This window comes from Olea europaea, chromosome 5 (genome assembly GCF_002742605.1).
Source record: "Olea europaea var. sylvestris chromosome 5, O_europaea_v1, whole genome shotgun sequence".
Classification (NCBI taxonomy): domain Eukaryota; kingdom Viridiplantae; phylum Streptophyta; class Magnoliopsida; order Lamiales; family Oleaceae; genus Olea; species Olea europaea.
In genome coordinates, this window is record NC_036241.1 from 479,095 (window position 1) to 497,508 (window position 18,414).

Consider the following 18,414-nt stretch of genomic DNA (forward strand, 5'->3'; position numbering starts at 1 on the left):
GTTCTTATCTTTAGTTGAATATTAAATTAGGCTAAAACAGTTAATCAGATTTTTGCTTATTTTCTTATGTTATTGCAGGACACAGGTAAATCTAATGTTCTATAACTTTCAGAATTTTCAAAAATGTCTTTAAGCTGACATGGGGGGAGTTACTTTTAATTATTTTAAGTGGTTTAGAATCTGTTATCTATTTAGCTGGTTTTTTAAGAAGCCTGCCTGGAAAATTAGGATATCTCTTGGAGTCTTTAAATATATGAAGTCCTCAGAGATCTATTGACCCTGTCAAATAGTTTTGTCTTTTGAAGCTTTCTTGAGATTGGGTGATGGAATTAGCCCTACATGCGATACCTATGGGATCCAGATTGGTGATGGGTAGACTTTCTTTTTCTCTCTTTAGTGCATTCTAGAACATCTTTAGTTTGTTACTTTTTCACAACCCTGTTAATCTCTCATATTCTTACGCTGCTTAATCAATGTCCTGGCTGATCCATAACAATTATCTCAAAATGTCTTAGTCCACCTTGAACATTAATCTGGGAAATGTTAATATTACATAATACAGCCAAGCCATCTTTCACATTGCTTCTTTAGTTCCAACAACCATCCATCTATTATCTATATATAATCCAGTAAGACCTGATAATTGTCTACCCATGTTAGTGGCAAAACTACAACTAGACCTACCAAATTTGTCTGCAAAGTTTTCCTACACAAAATATTGGACTTGATTGTAGGGTAAGTATATTGGACATGATTTTAGTGAAGATTTATCATCTCTATCTTGTTTGAGGGAAATTACCCTTGAGCAAAAAACAAGATACCACTATTCTTTTCACGGTTTGATGAGAATCAACAAACATTTATCTGTCATTTATAGAGAGATGTTGAAGTAGTGGATTATGTTGTACAGACACTTCAACTAGGGTGGCGTGCTCATATTCGACACATGTCCTGGCAAACTTCAAACTGTGGTGCTCAAATTCCTTGAACACTTTACTATGATTATTTTTTTCTTTGTCAGAAATATTATATATTTTTAATTTAAAATTATTATTAAATGGCAAATAAATACTCATATTTAAAAGATTTTAACCAAAAAAAAAAAAAAGTATAAAACTAAATTTATACTATATAAATGAAGAATTTTAAAAAATTTTTATTTAATGTATCAGTGATGTGTTATGTTAGTACTTTTTTGAAAAAGCAAGCGTCGACATGTGTGTCTCGTATGGTGTTGGTGCATGATAGGTAGCGAAGTTATCAGTTATGTAATTCTTGTTTATTGTAAGCTTTTAATGTTAATATACCGTTTGAATGGATGTTATTTCTAGCAATAACTTAGTGTTTGAAGTGTTCCCTTTCTCATATGTAAAATCATAGACGTTGATCGAGTGAACTACGTATTTCTCTTATCAAGTGAAATTATCAATTTATGTTTTCTAGTTATATATTAATAATCATTTACACTATAGCATTTTGCATTCAGGGCATGTTTGAACCACATTTTTTCAAAAAAATACATTTTTAAACAGTGACTTGATATCATTTCAACCACACATTTTTCAATAAAATAATATTACACGCAAATCTAGGACTTTTCTTTATTTTTTAAACACACATTTTCCATTAATACACTATTAAAAAATTCATTCTAAGGAAAATAATGTGGCTCAAACAAGGGCTCAGAGTTTATAAACTGATGATTGATAAGGAGAGAATATATTATTTCATTATTTGATCCTCCTTTTCATTCTTCTCTTTTGTATAAACTAATTTTACTTTTTTGTGCAGAGAAGTCAACTATTTTAGGGCAACTTGATCCCCATGGGGAAGAGAACGATTTAGAAGAAAGACTCGTGGCAGAGGAAAATGTGAGTCATTCTGTTATTCTATATTATATGTATGCAATCTCCAACTTTCTTTTTTGTGTTAAATTGTTGAATATTCGATAGAGTAACAATCAAGAATTTTGAGCCAAAGTTCCATTACCCAATTTCTTTCTCCAACCTCCATTCATTGTGATAATCACTCTTAAATCTTTCACATATCCTCCCTTCTATTTCGGGAAAATGTTAATGGCACAATCTGTAGATGTTTATTGGTTCAAGTTTAACTACTTTGGTCTTTGATTATAATACGTTCTCTTATGTGACTGTGTGTATGTGAGCAAAGTGGGCATCACTTCATTCAAGTCTTTCAACATTTTGAAAATGATTGTTATCGATTTTCTGACTATCAGTAAATGAAAGAAAGAAGTTTTGTATCTTACTGTCTCTCTATCTTTTTTTCTTTCTTTCTTTTTTATTTTAATGCTTCTTGGCCAAGCTTTTATGTGCTTATATGTAGTGAGTCCCAAGGAATGCGTGGTTAAAAAGTAGTTAAAAGTTGTTTATCCTATTGAACGTGTCTGTAAAAATAGAGTTGACCAGCTTATGAGCAATTATAAGCTTTGGCAAACCTACCTACACTACCTCTGTTCATCCATTGACTTGACATTTCATTCCTAATTTTTCGTAGATTGTATCACCTTCCCTTTTCCATTGGAAGCATGTAGTAATGTTTTAAACTAATTGTTGGAAATATTTATTCTTTTTTGATGATATTTATTACTTGGTTGCGTAGTTAGTCTGGGGGTCAGTGTCATTTTGAAGTCAAAACTGTCATATAATTATTTCCTAAGATAAGAGATTTGGAGGTTGGAATAAAAATGTATTCCCCCTTTATGGTGCAGGGGATGAATGGGGTCAAAAGATGGGGCTGATATGGGTAAAATATGCCCCGTTAGATTATTTTGTTCCCCCAACCCTTGAATTGAATCACAGAATATTGTTTTCCCCTTTCTGATTTGCTGGAGACAGAAAAGATGGGCTATGGTGGGATTTGAAGTTGCTGCAATATGGTTTAAGTTTCCCATTTGACCTCATTTGGTTCCCAATTATTTTAGTTCTGTATGAAAATGTCTTTGCGAAATTGCTTCTTGAGGTCATTGTGCCTCAACTAAAAATATTTTTATCCTTATTAAGCATCATTCATCCATCTTCAATCTGTTACGAGTATGTATATGACACCTTTTTCTCAGAGTCAAAGGTTATATTCCCATTTACTTTTCTCTGTGTTAGATTTTTACAATTGGTAGACGATATGAAGTGTACATTTTCATCTACTTCGGAATTCTTTGCAGTATATTTTCTTGTTCTGGTATGGAAACTGCTGAATTGTTATTGATATCTGTCATATCCTCCATTTTTGTTGTCATCTAGGATTGGTCATGAATCCGAAGTCATAATTAACTTGTAACTCAAGAAAGTGTTGCATTTTCATCAAAGCGCGACCAATGAATTTCTGCTTCTGATGATTTCACGTCTTTCTTATTTCAGAGGAAGAAGAGCAAGAAAGAGGTCATGAATGAGATTATTTTGAAGAGCAAATTTTTCAAGGTAGTGGTGGTTGATATGTTTATGTCATCTATTCTATTCCTTGCCTTGATCTCCTAGTTTAACGTATTATATCTCCATCTTATTCCTGATTTTCTGAAGGCTGAAAAGGCGAAGGATAAAGAAGAAAATGAACAGTTTATTGAACAATTGGACAAAGATTTTGCATCTATAGTTCAGTCTAAGGCATTGTTATCAATGACACAACCCAACAAAATGAAAGCTTTGAAAGCTCTTGTAAACAAGAATATCTCAATTGATCATGCTGAGAAAGAAGGAACCAGTGCTGTCCAGGATAAATTTTCCTTTCAACAGGTAAACTTTGTTTCCGCGAACTTTCAATGGCCTGCAAGGCTGCAAGAGTTGTCAGGCATCTGAATATCTTTTCTTATAATATTTGCATGTCTTTATTTGATGTTTCCCTGCCATTGTAATCTATGCTTATTTTTAGTAACTTCAGTATTTTACGGCTGCCATATAATATTTGATGACATCTTAATTTTATTTATTTATTTTTGTATTTTGTTTCCCTTTCATAATATGCGCCGTTAACTGATCCTGCAGGAAAAGCCTGATACTTATGACAAACTTTTCGGTGAGATGGCAATGGATATGCGTGCTCGACCTTCAGACCGTACAAAGACACCTGAAGAGGTTGCTCAAGAGGAGAAAGAGCGCTTAGAGCGGTTGGAGGTATATGTGATACATACAATTTTGTTGTGGAGTTATGTTTGCTGATAGATCAAGCATGGTAGACAAAATTCCAATTTTTTTCTATCTTCAGTATCCGATTTAAGATGGCAATCTTTCGGTACTTAGTACATCAAATACCCACACCCCTGGCAATCTCATTCCTTTTCTCTTGGCTTTTGCTTTTGCTTTTGCTACTCAGAGATATCGTGGTTATTAGAGGAGTAATGAATAGTTGTATTAACAGTGATGATGGTCATGACTTTGACTGGTCACACATAGATTCTTCAGTTGTTGTTGTTGTTGTTGTTATTATTATTATTAGTAGTAGTATTATTATGCATATGAAACATTAGTGGTTTGAGCTTCAAATCCTCTCTTTGGTTTTATTAATCAGATTTAATAGTTGTTCAGTGGTTCTTGCTACATGGTCTATCTGGCATATCAAAAATATATTTGTGAACTACAAAAAGATGCTCTCTTTACATAACTTAACCCATTAGCAAGGTAGCATATAAGTATTATTAATTCTTGAATTTTCAGTTTTATTGGTGGTGACTTCTTTTTAAGAAGAGAGAATGCATTCACTAGCTAATTGTAGTTTTGAAGCCTAAAAAAGAGTGTATATATGGGACAAAATAAAAAAATATTTAGAGTAACTTGTCCTTCTGTTAATCAATTTCAGGAAGAACGTCAAAAGAGGATCGCTGGTGATGACTCCAGTGATGAAGATATTGATGAGGAGGCTTCCACTAAGCAGCAAAGATCTATATCTGGAGATGATCTCGGTGATTTCTTCTCTCATGATGCACTGCCAAGAACTAAATTGGGCTTGATTTCTGAGATCTTGAGAAGTGAGAATGAAAATGATCTCGAGAGTGATGATGATGATGATGCTGCTTCTGAAGATTCAGAAGATGACAAGGACAATGATGATGACGAAGGATCTGATGATGACGATGACGACGACGACAGCAAGATTCAATCTCTCAAGGACTGGGAGCAAAATGATGATGACAATATTGACAGTTATTCAGAAGATGGAGGAGAAGATGAAGATGGCGATATTGATAGTGAAGATGAAAAAGATGATGATATTGGCATATGTGTGGAGACGACAAATGATAAGAAGCCATCAGGAAGTAAGGGAAAGCAAAAGGATAGTTTGGGTGCCGGCAAAGTGAAAGAAAATATCAAAAAAAATATACTTGAGCAAGGGGAACTTCCCTATACAATTGAAGCTCCTCGATCCTTTGAAGAATTTAGTGCACTATTGGATAATCGTTCTGGTGATCAAATTGTTGAAGCTATCAGGCGAATCCGTACATTTAATGCAATTTCTGTTGCCGTAGAGAACCGGAAGAAAATGCAGGTAGGGAACATTGCTGCATTTGTTTGTTTTGAGTAACTTAATGTTTCTGTATATCCATTTTATTTCCACATTTTTTACAAGACTAAAACTTTTCACGAATTTGGAGTGGCATTATTTCCTGTTACAAATGAGAATAGGCAATAATTATCTGTTACTTCTATATTTATTATGATCTATTTGTTGAAGGGAAAAATTTAAATTAAGTGGTCTTATAGTGTAGTATGTCTGGTCATTCGGTAGATTACCAGTAGAAAATGGACGTAGGGAACTTTCCTGCATTTGTTTGTTTTGAGTAACTTTATGTTTCTGTATATCCATTTTATTTCCAAATTTTTTACAAGAATTAAACTATTCATGAATTTGGAGCGGCATTATTTTCTGTTACAAATGAGAATAGGCAATAATTATCTGTTATTTCTATATTTATTATGATCTATTTGTTGGAGGGGAAAATTTAAACTAAGTGGTCTTATAGTGTGTATGTCTGGTCATTCAGTGCCTCTTATGGTAGAAAGCAACAATGCAGTAAACTTGGAATTGCAAAAAATAGCCTGTGTCTTACGAATGCGTCAATATTGTTAAACTTAAATTTCCTTTCAGGTATTTTATGGTGTGTTGTTGCAATATTTTGCTGTTTTGGCTAATAAAAAGCCACTGAATATCAAGCTACTGAATTTGCTTGTCAAGCCACTGCTGGAAATGAGTTCAGAGATCCCATACTTTGCAGCAATATGTGCTCGTCAAAGGTTGCTTCACACTCGGACCCAGTTTTGTGAGGATGTTAAGAATACAGGTTGGCTAGTATGAATGGAACACTCTTGATTTTCTAATTTTTAGTTCTCTATTTCTGAAATTTTTTCTGCTGAACTATTGTTTCCGTTTCTTCTCGTTGGATCTGTTCTTGACCTCTTCCTTCATGACAGGGAAAAGCAGTTGGCCTTCTATGAAGATTCTATTTCTTTTGAGGCTGTGGTCCATGATTTTTCCTTGCTCTGATTTTCGCCATGTGGTCATGACACCTGCCATCTTGTTGATGTGTGAATACCTTACACGGTGTCCTGTAATGTCTGGTCGGGATATTATAATTGGTTCCTTTTTGTGCTCTATGGTGCTCTCTGTAAGTTTATCCAGCCTTAATTAGTTTCTTCTATTTCATATTTTATTTTTTTATGTGCGCTCTTAGATCAGATATTCAGTATAATAATTAAGAACTTGATTATGCATTGTCTTCCTAAGTTTTGTTTCTAGAGCTTCGTGTTTCCTTTAGGCTTTCTTTTTTTCACTTAAAAACATAATCTGGTAATATTTTAGGTTCTGAATTCTGATGGTTGAGTTAAATAATGGAACTGCTATTAAAGTAGAAGTGAGGGTTACACTAAGTTTGTGCATAAATCATTTTGCATGGGCGTAACGTTGACAGTTTGTCCATGACATGATCAAGCCAGTTGCTCCTTTGATTGTTTGATTTTTATGCTTCATATGTCTGCTTGAGACGCAAAGTTAATTGCTTTTTCATTTGCTTTTAGTTTTGCATGAACTATGTTTTCTTGTTTTAAAGCGAGATTTGAAATTCCTTGTGAAATTGTGGTTGATTACCGATCAAATTCTCATTAGATCATATGTACACTACGAATTTCTCTCTGGTGAGTTCTGACATCCAAAACTTGATAGTATTAGGCACACTGAAAACACGTAAGGTCTCGGGTTGTGTTGTACCATTAATGGATTCTCATCCATAATCTCCATTTATTTGTATTAAGTGATATAAGCTTTATCTGTATGTGAATATTGAATTTTTTTTCTTTTTTATTTATTTATTTATTTATTTTTTTGGCTTGGGATATAGTTTCTTTAGCATGAACAGGTGTTATGAGATGTACAGTTAACCATTACATTTTCAGTAATATCTGTTAGCCTCTTTGTTCCAATCTTTTTAGAGATTGTGTAACAATTTTTCAAAAATGTTTCTACAGATCAGTAGACAATCTCAAAAGTTTTGTCCTGAGGCAATAATGTTCATACAAACTTTGCTAATGGCAGCTTTGGATAAAAAAACAAGGATCTTCTGAAGATTCTAAGGTTTGTTTCCAGTATTTCGCTTACATTTACACATTCAGAAGCTCTGGTCGTGGCAGTTTCTTGAGGGTTATTGATTAAAGGACCCCTTTTTTTCTTATTTGGAAAAAGAATACTTAATTAATATTTTTATTGTTATGCAGCTGTATCGTCTTATGGAAATTAAAGCACTCAGGCCACTTCTCTGCTTGCAAGGTCAAGTGGAAAAGATCAATTCACTAGATTTCCTAATGTTAATGGACTTGCCAGATGACTCACCTCATTTCATCTCAGATACATTCAGGTTTACTCTTAAGCTGTTTATTTGTAGTACTTTATTTAGAGTATAATGTAGACTGTTATCTGGAACGTGTTGGATTTTAAGTGTTAAGCTATTATTTGCAGGGCCGGCGTTCTTTTTGCTAATATTGAAACACTGAAAGGATTTGTGAAAAGTTATGAAGGATTTAAATCTTTTCCAGAGATATTTTTGCCAATTTCCAAATTACTCGGTGAATTGTTGAAACAAGATTACATACCAGATGCATTACAGGTCCAAATCATAGACGTTAACCAACTTATTGAAAAGAAAGCACAGGAATACCACTTGCTGCGCCAACCATTACGAATGCGAAAGCCAAAGATTATTAAAACTGAGATTCCTAAGTTTGAAGAGAAGTAATCACCTTGTCGACTGCATTTTTTTCTCAATTACATCAATTTTCTGCCACTTACTTTCATCTCCTGACTCGATTTTTTCATGATTAATTATTAAACGCAGCTTTGTAAAGGGAAGAGATTATGATCCAGATCGTGAGCGAGCTCAAAGGAAAAAATTAAAGAAACTTTTGAGACAGGAAGCTAAAGGTGCCGCCCGTGAATTGCGGAAAGATAATTACTTCTTGTTGGAGGTTAAGGAAAGGGACAAGGCACAACTGTCAGAAGAAAGAGCTGAAAAATATGGACAAGCTAAAGCTTTTCTCCAAGAACAAGAGCATGCATTTAAATCGGGACAATTGGGAAGAAGCAAGAAGAGGAGGAGATGAAGTCTATATATTTTGTAGTTTGTCTTCATTTCGTTGTGGTAAGTTATTAATTCATTTGATTGTAGTAATTTTTCCCTATGAGAAAATTGATTGTTGAAACCATGAAAGAAAAAAAAAGCCTTCTATAGTTTTCCTATTAACCACTCTGTCTATCCGTGTCATCTGTTTTTTGCAGTGATTTGAGTGCCCTGCTTGCCATTCATTGGGCACAAGCAAGCTCTGTTCATGTTCGTATATTGAACTGAGACGATAGGCATCAATTCTTGATCGAGCAAACTTCAGTCAAGTTCTGAAATTTGCGTATCATCTATAAATTATGGAGTGCTTTAACCCAATAGGGTAGTTCAGTGGTCAGGTATTGGGTTTGATCTCCAATGGTCACCAATTCGAATCCCCTTAGAGCCACTAAAGAGAGTATCCGACTGTAAACTTTAGGGTTTCGTGGAATTAGTTGAGGTGTGCGTAAATTAGTCCGGACATTTATGGTCATAAAAATAAATAAAAAATATTATGGAGTGCTTTATTTTGCCATGTGTAATTTATCATTTTCATCGCAATTACTTGTGCCCACTTCCCAAAAAAGGTGAAAATTATTAATCTAAATTGAAATTATATTTGATGATGATGTTTAAGATTCATGTCATGTCGGGGTAGCAGACTATTATCGACCGATGTACTGTAAAGATTACTATCAGTTTTCAGAAATTTACGTGGTTATTGATAAAAAATTTGATGCTTGCTTTTAGACAATTTGACTTTCATTAATGTTTGCATTGTTTTGAAAAAAATCCAACTGAGCTCTGCTTCATATTGAGGCCTGAAAGGTTCTGATTGTGCTGCAGTTTGTGGTGGCGGACGCATTAACAAAGTGAGGCTATTTACTTTGCTATAGGTGTGAGGAATAGCCCATTGTAAAACATTAAAAAAAATATTTCCCATAGACTCGCTTTGAGAATGGTCCACTTTCCCATCAACTAAAGTAATAATCTCTTGCCGATCAGGAAAAAAAAAATAAAAAAAATAGTAATAATCTCTTTTTGTTACTTCGAAGAATTTTTCTGGTTTGTTTGGACACTTTTAATTGTTCTATTAAGAATTTTCAAGATCATTAATAATTTAGTATGCGCTTATTTTGTATTCAAATTGGTCCTTTTGTGTGTGTGTGTGTGTGTGTGTGTGTGTCATTTTTTTGGGTTTATGATGAGGCTTAGCAAAGGAAGACTAAGGTATTCAATCACGCATTCTTAAACGTTGCTAGTTTGATTAAAATTTGGGATAGAATCTTTAAAGTTTGAAAACATAGTGCTACATGGTTACTAATTACTACGGCCCTTGAATTTTGTGATATAGAGTCATACCTTAATCTAATTATTGAAGTTGGAGACTTCAAATTGCACATCAAAAGTTCATATTTTCTATGTTGGATTTAAGTCTCATACAATGGGAACTATGACAATCCACCACGCTTCATGATTTCAACACTTACGTTGGTCAGGCTTTGCACTAACGCGTGATTAGTCTTGGACAAACACTGCTATGTTGGCATCAACATCAAGCTGCTCAATTTCAATAGAGAGATGGTGCCTACTCTATTACCGTTAATATAAATTTTGGGAGAATGATACCTCAAAATAGGGCTGGGCAAATCTCCCGAACCGAACCCGAACCGAACCGATCCGAACCCGACGGTTCTTGTCAAATTAAATACCCGAACGGGTATCTGAATTGAGAACCGACGGGTACGGTTCGGTTCTCGGTTCTAGACCAAGAACCGAAGAACCGAATAAGAACCGAATCTTTCTAATTTTTTTTATATTGAGTAAATCAAATTATTTTAATTTTAATTTTTTCTAAACAAATTAACAAATTAATGATTTCTAAATCCAAATTTTTGGCCCAATTACCCATTTTATTGTTTCATTTCTTAGCCAAACAAATCAAATCCACTAAATAACCCTAAACACCTACAATAAAGTGCATAACGTTGTCTCGACTCTCGCACTCACTCTCGCAGCCTATCTAATATTCCAAACCCTATACAATCGTCGGCCGACACTCTGACCTCCGATCGAAGCCGTGACTTTCCCCGACTGAAACTTTGATCGTAGCGATCATTTGAACAAGATAGTTTACTAATCTCTAACATTCCAAAACTATTGAATGTATCATTAGTCGTATTTATATAACGTTGTTATAAATGTTAAAAAATTTAATTATAGTACAGAACCGAACGGAACCGAATCGATCCGAACCGAACTGAATGGAACCGAACCCGAACGGTTCCATAATTATATTTGGACCCGACGGTTCCATTTACTAGATACCCGAAAAGTTTGGTTCGGTTCGGTTCTAAAGAGAACCGAACCGAATCGACCCGCGCCCACCCCTACCTCAAAAGCTAGTTTTTAAAGTTTGAGAGTCCAACTGCACATAAATTACTCTTTGAAAGCCCATACTTTGGATGTGGAATTTAAGTCTCATACATTGCAATTGGAATTATGACAATCCTCCATACTCTGCAATCCCCATGCCCACGTTAGACAACCTTTGCAATAGGCGATGACTAGTCCTGGACGAACATTGTTATGCCAATGTCACCATTTGTGCTGCTCTTTTTTGCAACTGGGAGACGTGGTGCCACTTTAATACCATTGATATAGGTCTTGTGAGAGTCATACTTCAAAAACTAACCATTGAAGTTGGAGAGTTCAAATCTAGGGTGGATACAGACATTTTGAGTTGAGGGTACAATTAAACTTGCAAAAAAGTTGTGAGGAATCTCATTCGAAAATTTACATTCAAAAAAATCATATCCCATGTAATTTTACATTTGAAAATTTGCATGAAGTATTAATTTTTCGGATATAAAATTTAGAAAATTTTGAAGTCATCCCTGTAAATTTTTTAAATAAAATGATGTAAATTATATTGAGAAACTCGTATCGCAAAAATAATAATAATTGAATTTTTGTTAAATAAAAGACAAGTTAGACCCTCTTTTTAAAACGCACATTTGATGCATTTTTAAATATTTTGGATATTTGTTTTGACCATTCGATATGCCTATGATTTAGTTCTCGAAATGAGCTTCGGAATGATATATGCGATTTGTGGATTCGGCTAGTGTATGATCATCAGAGAATTTTTAAAGTTAGCATGTTATTGAAATTCTCGAAATGCTGTTTGGAATGGTCTATTTTGACAAGTTGTAATATTTCCTACTGTTGGCTGTTTTGCACGACATTTAAGAGTAGAAAACTAGGCCGTGAGCATTTCGAAATATGATTAAGAATGCAATGTTTCGACTTCGTTTGGCATCCCATTGTGACTTCGAAAATTGAGACAAAAACATCATGGGGGGAAAAATGACCCTAAAGTTGGGGGGTCTGTGACCCCCCCCCCGGCCCACTCCTGTGTCCGTCCTTGTCCAAATCTAAGTCAACAACGCACAAAAAGCCCATACTTGTGAAATTCAAATCCCATACTTTGCTATGGGAACCATGAGAGTCCACCCCGCGCTGTGATCAGGCCCGGTCCTGAGGCTAGGCGGATGAGGCCTGTGCCTCAGGCCCAAAATCCAAGGGGGCCTCGTTTTGTTGGCCCAATTTTTTTTTTTGAAGTATGGTAGCCCAGGCCCCAATTAGCCCAAAACTCTCAACCTCAAGCCCAGTAGCCCACCCGAAACCACTAAACCCGATCCTCTATCCAATTCCAATTTCCCCCAAATGCCAATTGAATTCCATTTTTCCCCAAATCGGCATTTGGTAAACCGGCGAAACCGCAAATGCCTCCCGTCGCCAGTGAGCCCTCCCCTCTCCATCTGAACTCTAAAGTGCCAATGTACAGCTGTGCCATCTCCGAGTCTCTCCCGCTCGATGCTTCAAGGCCCTCGACAGTCGACTTGACATCTCCTTAACTCCTTCTTCCGCTTCCAAGTTCAACCCTAGGTATCTCTAATCTCTCTCTCGGACTCTCTCGGCTCTCATAATACAAATGTATACACTATAGGTCCTGAGGCCAGGCGGTCGAGCCCAAAATCTTGATGTGGTTTGTTTGATTTTTAATTTTATTTGTAATTCTGTAATTATAGTATTTTTGGTGTCCTTTCAAGAATTTACGTAGTACTTTTTCATTGACTTTTATATTTTATAATTAATGCATTTGAAGATTAGTGCCTATTTTATTATTGCTGGTTATTGTACTAAGCAATGTTAAGTTACTGTTTAGGAATGACAGTGAACCTCATTTTCCAAAACCCTTCATAATGCAAATGCAAATTAATTAAATAGAGGGATTGTTGTTTGGTAATAATTGGGAAGTCAGAAATAGGATTAGAAATGACCTAATTCGAATTGTATCTGATTATTGACAACTTTCAATTGCATCCCTCCCAGCAAAAGTTTTTTCCACAATCACTAGGTTAACTTTTAGGAATTTTGTAGCTGTGAATTATTATCGTCTTAGATTATTTTCTAACTGCACAGCAGCAGCTATAGGCCTCGTCCTCATACCAAATAGTAAAATTGACATTTTTCATATTCTAGTCATGTTGTCGTTCCAAAGATATTCTTGAAGTACTGGCTTATTAAGAGTTTCAGACTTGGAATTGTAAAATTTTTTGTTTGTGAATTGGAAAATTTTGTGTTTAATTGTGAAATATTAGATTCTTCGTTGCAAATGGCAGTCTTGACAAAATTCTATGCTATTCCTTTTACCATTGACCGAGCATTTTAAGTCCACTGGTTTCTGGATGAGAGTGAGGAATTTGAGCAGACATCACATATTATAGCTTTTATTACACAAACCTACCAAGTAAAAAATTATTGGGCTAATACCATTCAATGCTAGGAGGAAGAATACCGGGTTCTCGAATCCCCTGCATGTGAGGGTAGGCTTGATGCCAAAAAGAATCCCGAGGACAAAAGTAAATCAGAATAGAGCTATTTATGGAGAAAATGAAATTATCATCAAGATGTGAAATTTTTGTTTCAGGGTCGGAAGTTGTGAGCTTGTGACAGTGGAATTCTTGAAGGTGTAACTCCAAAGTTTTCGTCGAAATTCTACTTGTCAAGTAAGCAATAGCTTGCCTTAACTTGTTATTGAAGAAATTGAAAATATTTGAAGTCTTGTCGGCTTATATAATTGTGGCCTGGTCGGCTTATATGATTGACTATTAGAGGATCAACAATTGCACAGGCGCACATAATAACTATATTAAAAACTCTAACTGTGTGATGATTTGAGATATTTTGTAATTATTTTTTAGGTTAATCATTGAGCATCAGATATAGACTCATACACCATGCCTCCTAAATATGAGTCTGGTGCTCAAAAGAGAAAAAGGAAACGAAATGAGATTTCATTAATTCAAAGTCAAGCAGGGGATATTGGCAAATACTTTAAAAGCAACAATATGAATACGTTGAATGAGGATGAAGTAGAGATTCAACCTTTATGTGTTAATGAAGTAGATGATAAGGATGAAGAAGTGAGTCAACCTACCTACGTTGTAGTAGATGATAAGGAATAAGAGGTGATGAAACATGCATGTGTTAATGAAGTAGATGACAAGGAAGAAGAGGGTTGCTCTTCTCTAAATTTGGATGATCCCGACAATTGGAAAATTATTGATCAGAGAACATGGGATTACTTAGTTGAAAGGGGTCCAAAAAGAGTTGATGACATCTCGTTTCCGAAAGATTGTACAAAGAGGCGTTTTGATTCTTCACAATATAAGCGATTGATACGAAATGGGCAAACAATTGATAGAAGATGGCTAGTCTATTCAATATCTATGGACAGTATCTTTTGCTTTTGTTGTAAGTTGTTTAAAACAGCCAAAAACGTTACCAGAGTTGGCCAACTTGGTAACGATAGATTCAAAGATTGGCATAATTTGCATCGATCTATTAAAAGTCATGAAGGAAATGAAGAGCATTTATATTGCATGACTAGCTGGATTGAATTGAAAAATAGGCTTCGAACAAAAACTACAATTGATAAAAGTGTTGAATTGTTGATCGATACGGAAAGAAAACATTGGAGGCATGTATTAACAAGGATAATCGCTATTGTAAAAAGACTCGCCAAAAACACCTTGCCATTTCGAGGAGATGATAAGAGGCTAAATGTTGAGAACAATGGTTTGTTTTTACAAATGGTGGAAATGGTTAGTGAATTTGATCCAATAATGAAAGAGGACCTTCGGCGGGCTAATGCAAAAGAGATTCAATACACAAATCTTGGCAAAAAAATTCAAAATGAGTTGATACAGTTGTTAGCTAATGAGGTGAGAAATGCAATTGTCAAGAAAGTTAAACATGCAAAATATTTCGCAGTTATACTTGATTGTACTCCAGATGCAAGTCATGAGGAGCAAATGTCGTTAATAGTACGATTTGTAGATGATTTGGCAAACTTACCTAGAGTTGAAGAACATTGGCTTGAATTTTTGAAGGTAGATGACACAACAGGACTTGGACTGACAGAGCTTCAAAAGGCTTTAATCAAACTCGATCTGGATATTGATGACATTAGAGGGCAAGGGTATGATAACAGATCTAACATGAGCGGGAAGTACAAAGGTGTGCAAAGAAGAGTACTTGAAATGAATCCTCGAGCTTTCTATACTCCATGTGGCGCTCATAGTCTAAATCTAACGTTATGTGATATGGTGAATTGTTGTTCCAAAGCTGTATCCTTCTTTGGAGTGATACATCACATCTACACTTTGTTTTCATCTTCTACCAAGCGATGACAAATTTTTAAAGATAATGTAAAAGGGTCAACAGTGAAGCCGTTGTCACAAACACGTTGGGAAAGTCATGTTGAGAGTGTGAAGCCTATAATGGAGCAAACTGCACAGATAAGAGAAGCATTACTTGATTTGACAGAAACTAACGAAGATCCTAAAATAAAGAGTGAAGCCGAGTCGTTGGTAACACATGAACTTCAGAATTTTGAGTTCTTGTTTGGCATGGTAATCTGGTACAGGTTGTTGCATGCAAACAATATTGTGAGTAAATTTCTTCAAACCGAATCCATGGATATTGATCATGCTATCGACCTATTGCAAGGACTTGTTTCATTTCTTGAAGATTATAGAGAAATTGGATTTGCCATTGCCAAGGATGAAGCGACAAAAAAGGCAAATGAAATGGAAATTGAAGTTGTATTTACAGAAAAACGCATAATTCGAAGAAAAAAACAATTTGATGAAAACTGTAGTAATGAGGTAACGCAATCAGCAGAAGAATCATTTAGAGTTGAGTACTTTGTTTTTATAATTGATCAAGCTCTATCTTCTCTGAGAATCCGATTTGAACAATTCAAACAATATGACGATATATTTGGATTTTTGTTTAATTTGAAGAGATTAAGGAGTGCAACTTTATCAAGTTTGTTGAACTCTTGTATGAATCTTGAGAAATATCTTGAACATGATGGGCTTTCGGACATCAGTGGAGATGATTTATGTTTGGAATTACAAGTCTTGAAGATTTATTTACCAAATGAAGCAACAAGAGCAATTGAAGTGCTACACTATTTGAAGACATTGGATGTTTGTTTTCCAAATGCTTATATTGCTTACAAAATTTTGTTAACCGTACCGGTTACAGTTGCATCCGCGGAAAGAAGTTTCTCGAAATTGAAGTTGATCAACACCTATCTCCGATCAACTATGTCACAAGAAAGATTAAATGGGTTGGCTATGTTATCAATAGAAAAAGAAATGGTTAAGCAGCTAAGTTATTCATATTTGATTGATGTTTTTGCCTCTAATTGTTTGAAATTTTTGGTTTGATGGTTTATAATATAAATCGTTTCTATGATATATTTCGTTGTTATTTTAATGTTAGTTTTTTAAATTAGCAATGAGTCGCATAATACACCTGTGAATTTTATCGATGGGGGGCCTAATTTTCATCATTCGCCTCAGGGCCCCTCAAACACAGGACCGGCTCTGGCTGTGATCCCGCACCCACGTCAGATTGGCTTTCCATTTATTTGGTGGTGGCTTGAGAAGTAGATAATTTTAAACTAAGATAGAGCAGTGGAGTGTAGTGTAGTCAAGAAAAGAGGATTTGTTTAGAAGATGGAAAGAGAGAGTTTATAGTTAGAAAAGGACTTGATCACTTTTTCCCTTGGCCTACTCCATTATATGTTCGTTGGAAAGGATAATGGACCACCATAGAAAAAACTTTATTGCATCAGTTTACTTGACTGCTGCTTCTCATTCTCTTCTGCTGAAGAATCTCCTTTGTATTGAGAGATCGAGAGAGAGAGAGATGGAGAACATGATAAATTATGTGCAGAAGTTAGAAGAAACTTGAAGCAGAAAGCATGATGAAAGGCATGCAGATGCAGATGAAATTGAAGGTCGTGGTATTCCAAGAAAAGTTGGACAATACTGACAATCCCTACAAAGTGATGAACTATTTCCAGCAAAATTTTTAATTTTGGTTGGGAATTCAAAAATATTTCAGACATGAATATAGAGCACAGTGACATTAACATCGATCGTTTACATTCGCCTATCATTGTTATTATCATCATTTTACTGTTGTTCCTGCTTGTGTGTTTCTTCTGCTACAAGATCTACAGGAAGAAACCAGCAGCTAAGACCATGAAAGCTTCGGAAAGGAAAAATGGTGATAGGATATTGAGGTCTAAATTTGAAAGCAATCGCAAATCATATTTCCAGGATCTACGTGGTAAGAAGAATTGACTGCTAAATTTCTGCATAATTCCTGCCTTCAAAGTCGACTATACCCGGCTAAAGTGTTGAGTTCTGTGATCCGAGACACTTGTTCCTATTTTTTCGGTCAGTATAGCTTATTTCGGAATATTTATAGCGTACTACCAGTCACTTTCCTGCTTGGAGAATATATTTATAGGCAACACGGTATCATAATTTGGTTTGCTTTCATTGCATGAGATTTTTTAATTTTTTTATTATTTTTAAGTTGATGTTGAGAAATTAATGGATTTGATTATATGATCAATACATAAATGTTTAGAAGTACGAATTTATGAATATTCAAAACATATAAATAAATTATATTATTTATAATTTAAGTGACCAACACAAAATTAAGTGCCTTGAAAAAATGAACAAGGTCTACGTGAACAACTTCGTAAAAGTAACACCTAAAACCACAAGTGATTAAAGCATTGATAAGAGGATTTGTACCTTATTTTTTATATAATGATAATTATTGATAGTCATGGAAATCTCCTAGACCCGACCTCGACCTATTAGGGGGCAATTTTTAGAATGGCTGGATAATTGATCCAATTTTTCACAATGACCTTTTTTTTATAAGAAATACTATTTTACCCTTACTATAATTATTTGCAAGATGTATCTTATATCTTTGAGGATTTATTAATCAGGACCTATATCTATATTTTTCAATTTTTCAAATACCTTTAAATATTCTTTATATTTTAGTAGTTTTTCAAAGATCCTAAGCTAACCTTTCTTGGTGTTATATTCTCGAACTAATCATTCTGAAATTTTTTCTTGTATTTCTCTATGTTTGGCTATAATATCCTCTGCTTTTCTTATCTCTCTACTAGTTCCTATAGAATCAAATCCTATATTATTTTTACAATTATAATCTATATCTCTATATATTTCTTCAATTTTTTCTTTGTCAACATGAAATATATCTTCAGACTTTTCAACTAATTTAAATAAAAACGAAATATCTTTTTCATCTAAAAATAATATGAGATTATTATCATCATTAGTAGTGGAAGTGGATGCTTGTGAATTGTTCATCAGAATAATTAAAGCATAAGCATGTAAAAA

The 18,414-nt window shown here is 34.6% G+C and overlaps 2 protein-coding genes across 2 annotated transcripts in view; both read left to right on the plus strand.

Moving 5' to 3' along the window:
* LOC111394884 (nucleolar protein 14-like) overlaps window positions 1-9,216 on the plus strand; it is a 17,374-nt gene extending 8,158 nt beyond the window's left edge. The window contains exons 8-22 of the mRNA XM_023020934.1: window positions 79-85; window positions 306-372; window positions 563-655; window positions 1,712-1,871; window positions 3,378-3,437; window positions 3,537-3,749; window positions 3,999-4,127; window positions 4,810-5,496; window positions 6,097-6,293; window positions 6,430-6,613; window positions 7,470-7,555; window positions 7,697-7,855; window positions 7,957-8,229; window positions 8,333-8,635; window positions 8,773-9,216. Of these exons, the coding sequence (XP_022876702.1) occupies window positions 79-85; window positions 306-372; window positions 563-655; window positions 1,712-1,871; window positions 3,378-3,437; window positions 3,537-3,749; window positions 3,999-4,127; window positions 4,810-5,496; window positions 6,097-6,293; window positions 6,430-6,613; window positions 7,470-7,555; window positions 7,697-7,855; window positions 7,957-8,229; window positions 8,333-8,597 (2,580 nt within the window). The 3' untranslated portion in view covers window positions 8,598-8,635; window positions 8,773-9,216. The remainder of the gene's footprint in view (window positions 1-78; window positions 86-305; window positions 373-562; window positions 656-1,711; window positions 1,872-3,377; window positions 3,438-3,536; window positions 3,750-3,998; window positions 4,128-4,809; window positions 5,497-6,096; window positions 6,294-6,429; window positions 6,614-7,469; window positions 7,556-7,696; window positions 7,856-7,956; window positions 8,230-8,332; window positions 8,636-8,772) is intronic.
* Window positions 9,217-14,010: 4,794 nt separating this feature from the next.
* Window positions 14,011-15,354, plus strand: LOC111394885 (zinc finger MYM-type protein 1-like). The gene is made up of 2 exons (XM_023020935.1): window positions 14,011-14,085; window positions 14,422-15,354. The coding sequence occupies exons 1-2, from the start codon at window positions 14,011-14,013 to the stop codon at window positions 15,352-15,354; spliced, it is 1,008 nt and encodes a 335-aa protein (XP_022876703.1).
* The last annotated feature ends 3,060 nt before the right edge of the window (window positions 15,355-18,414 follow it).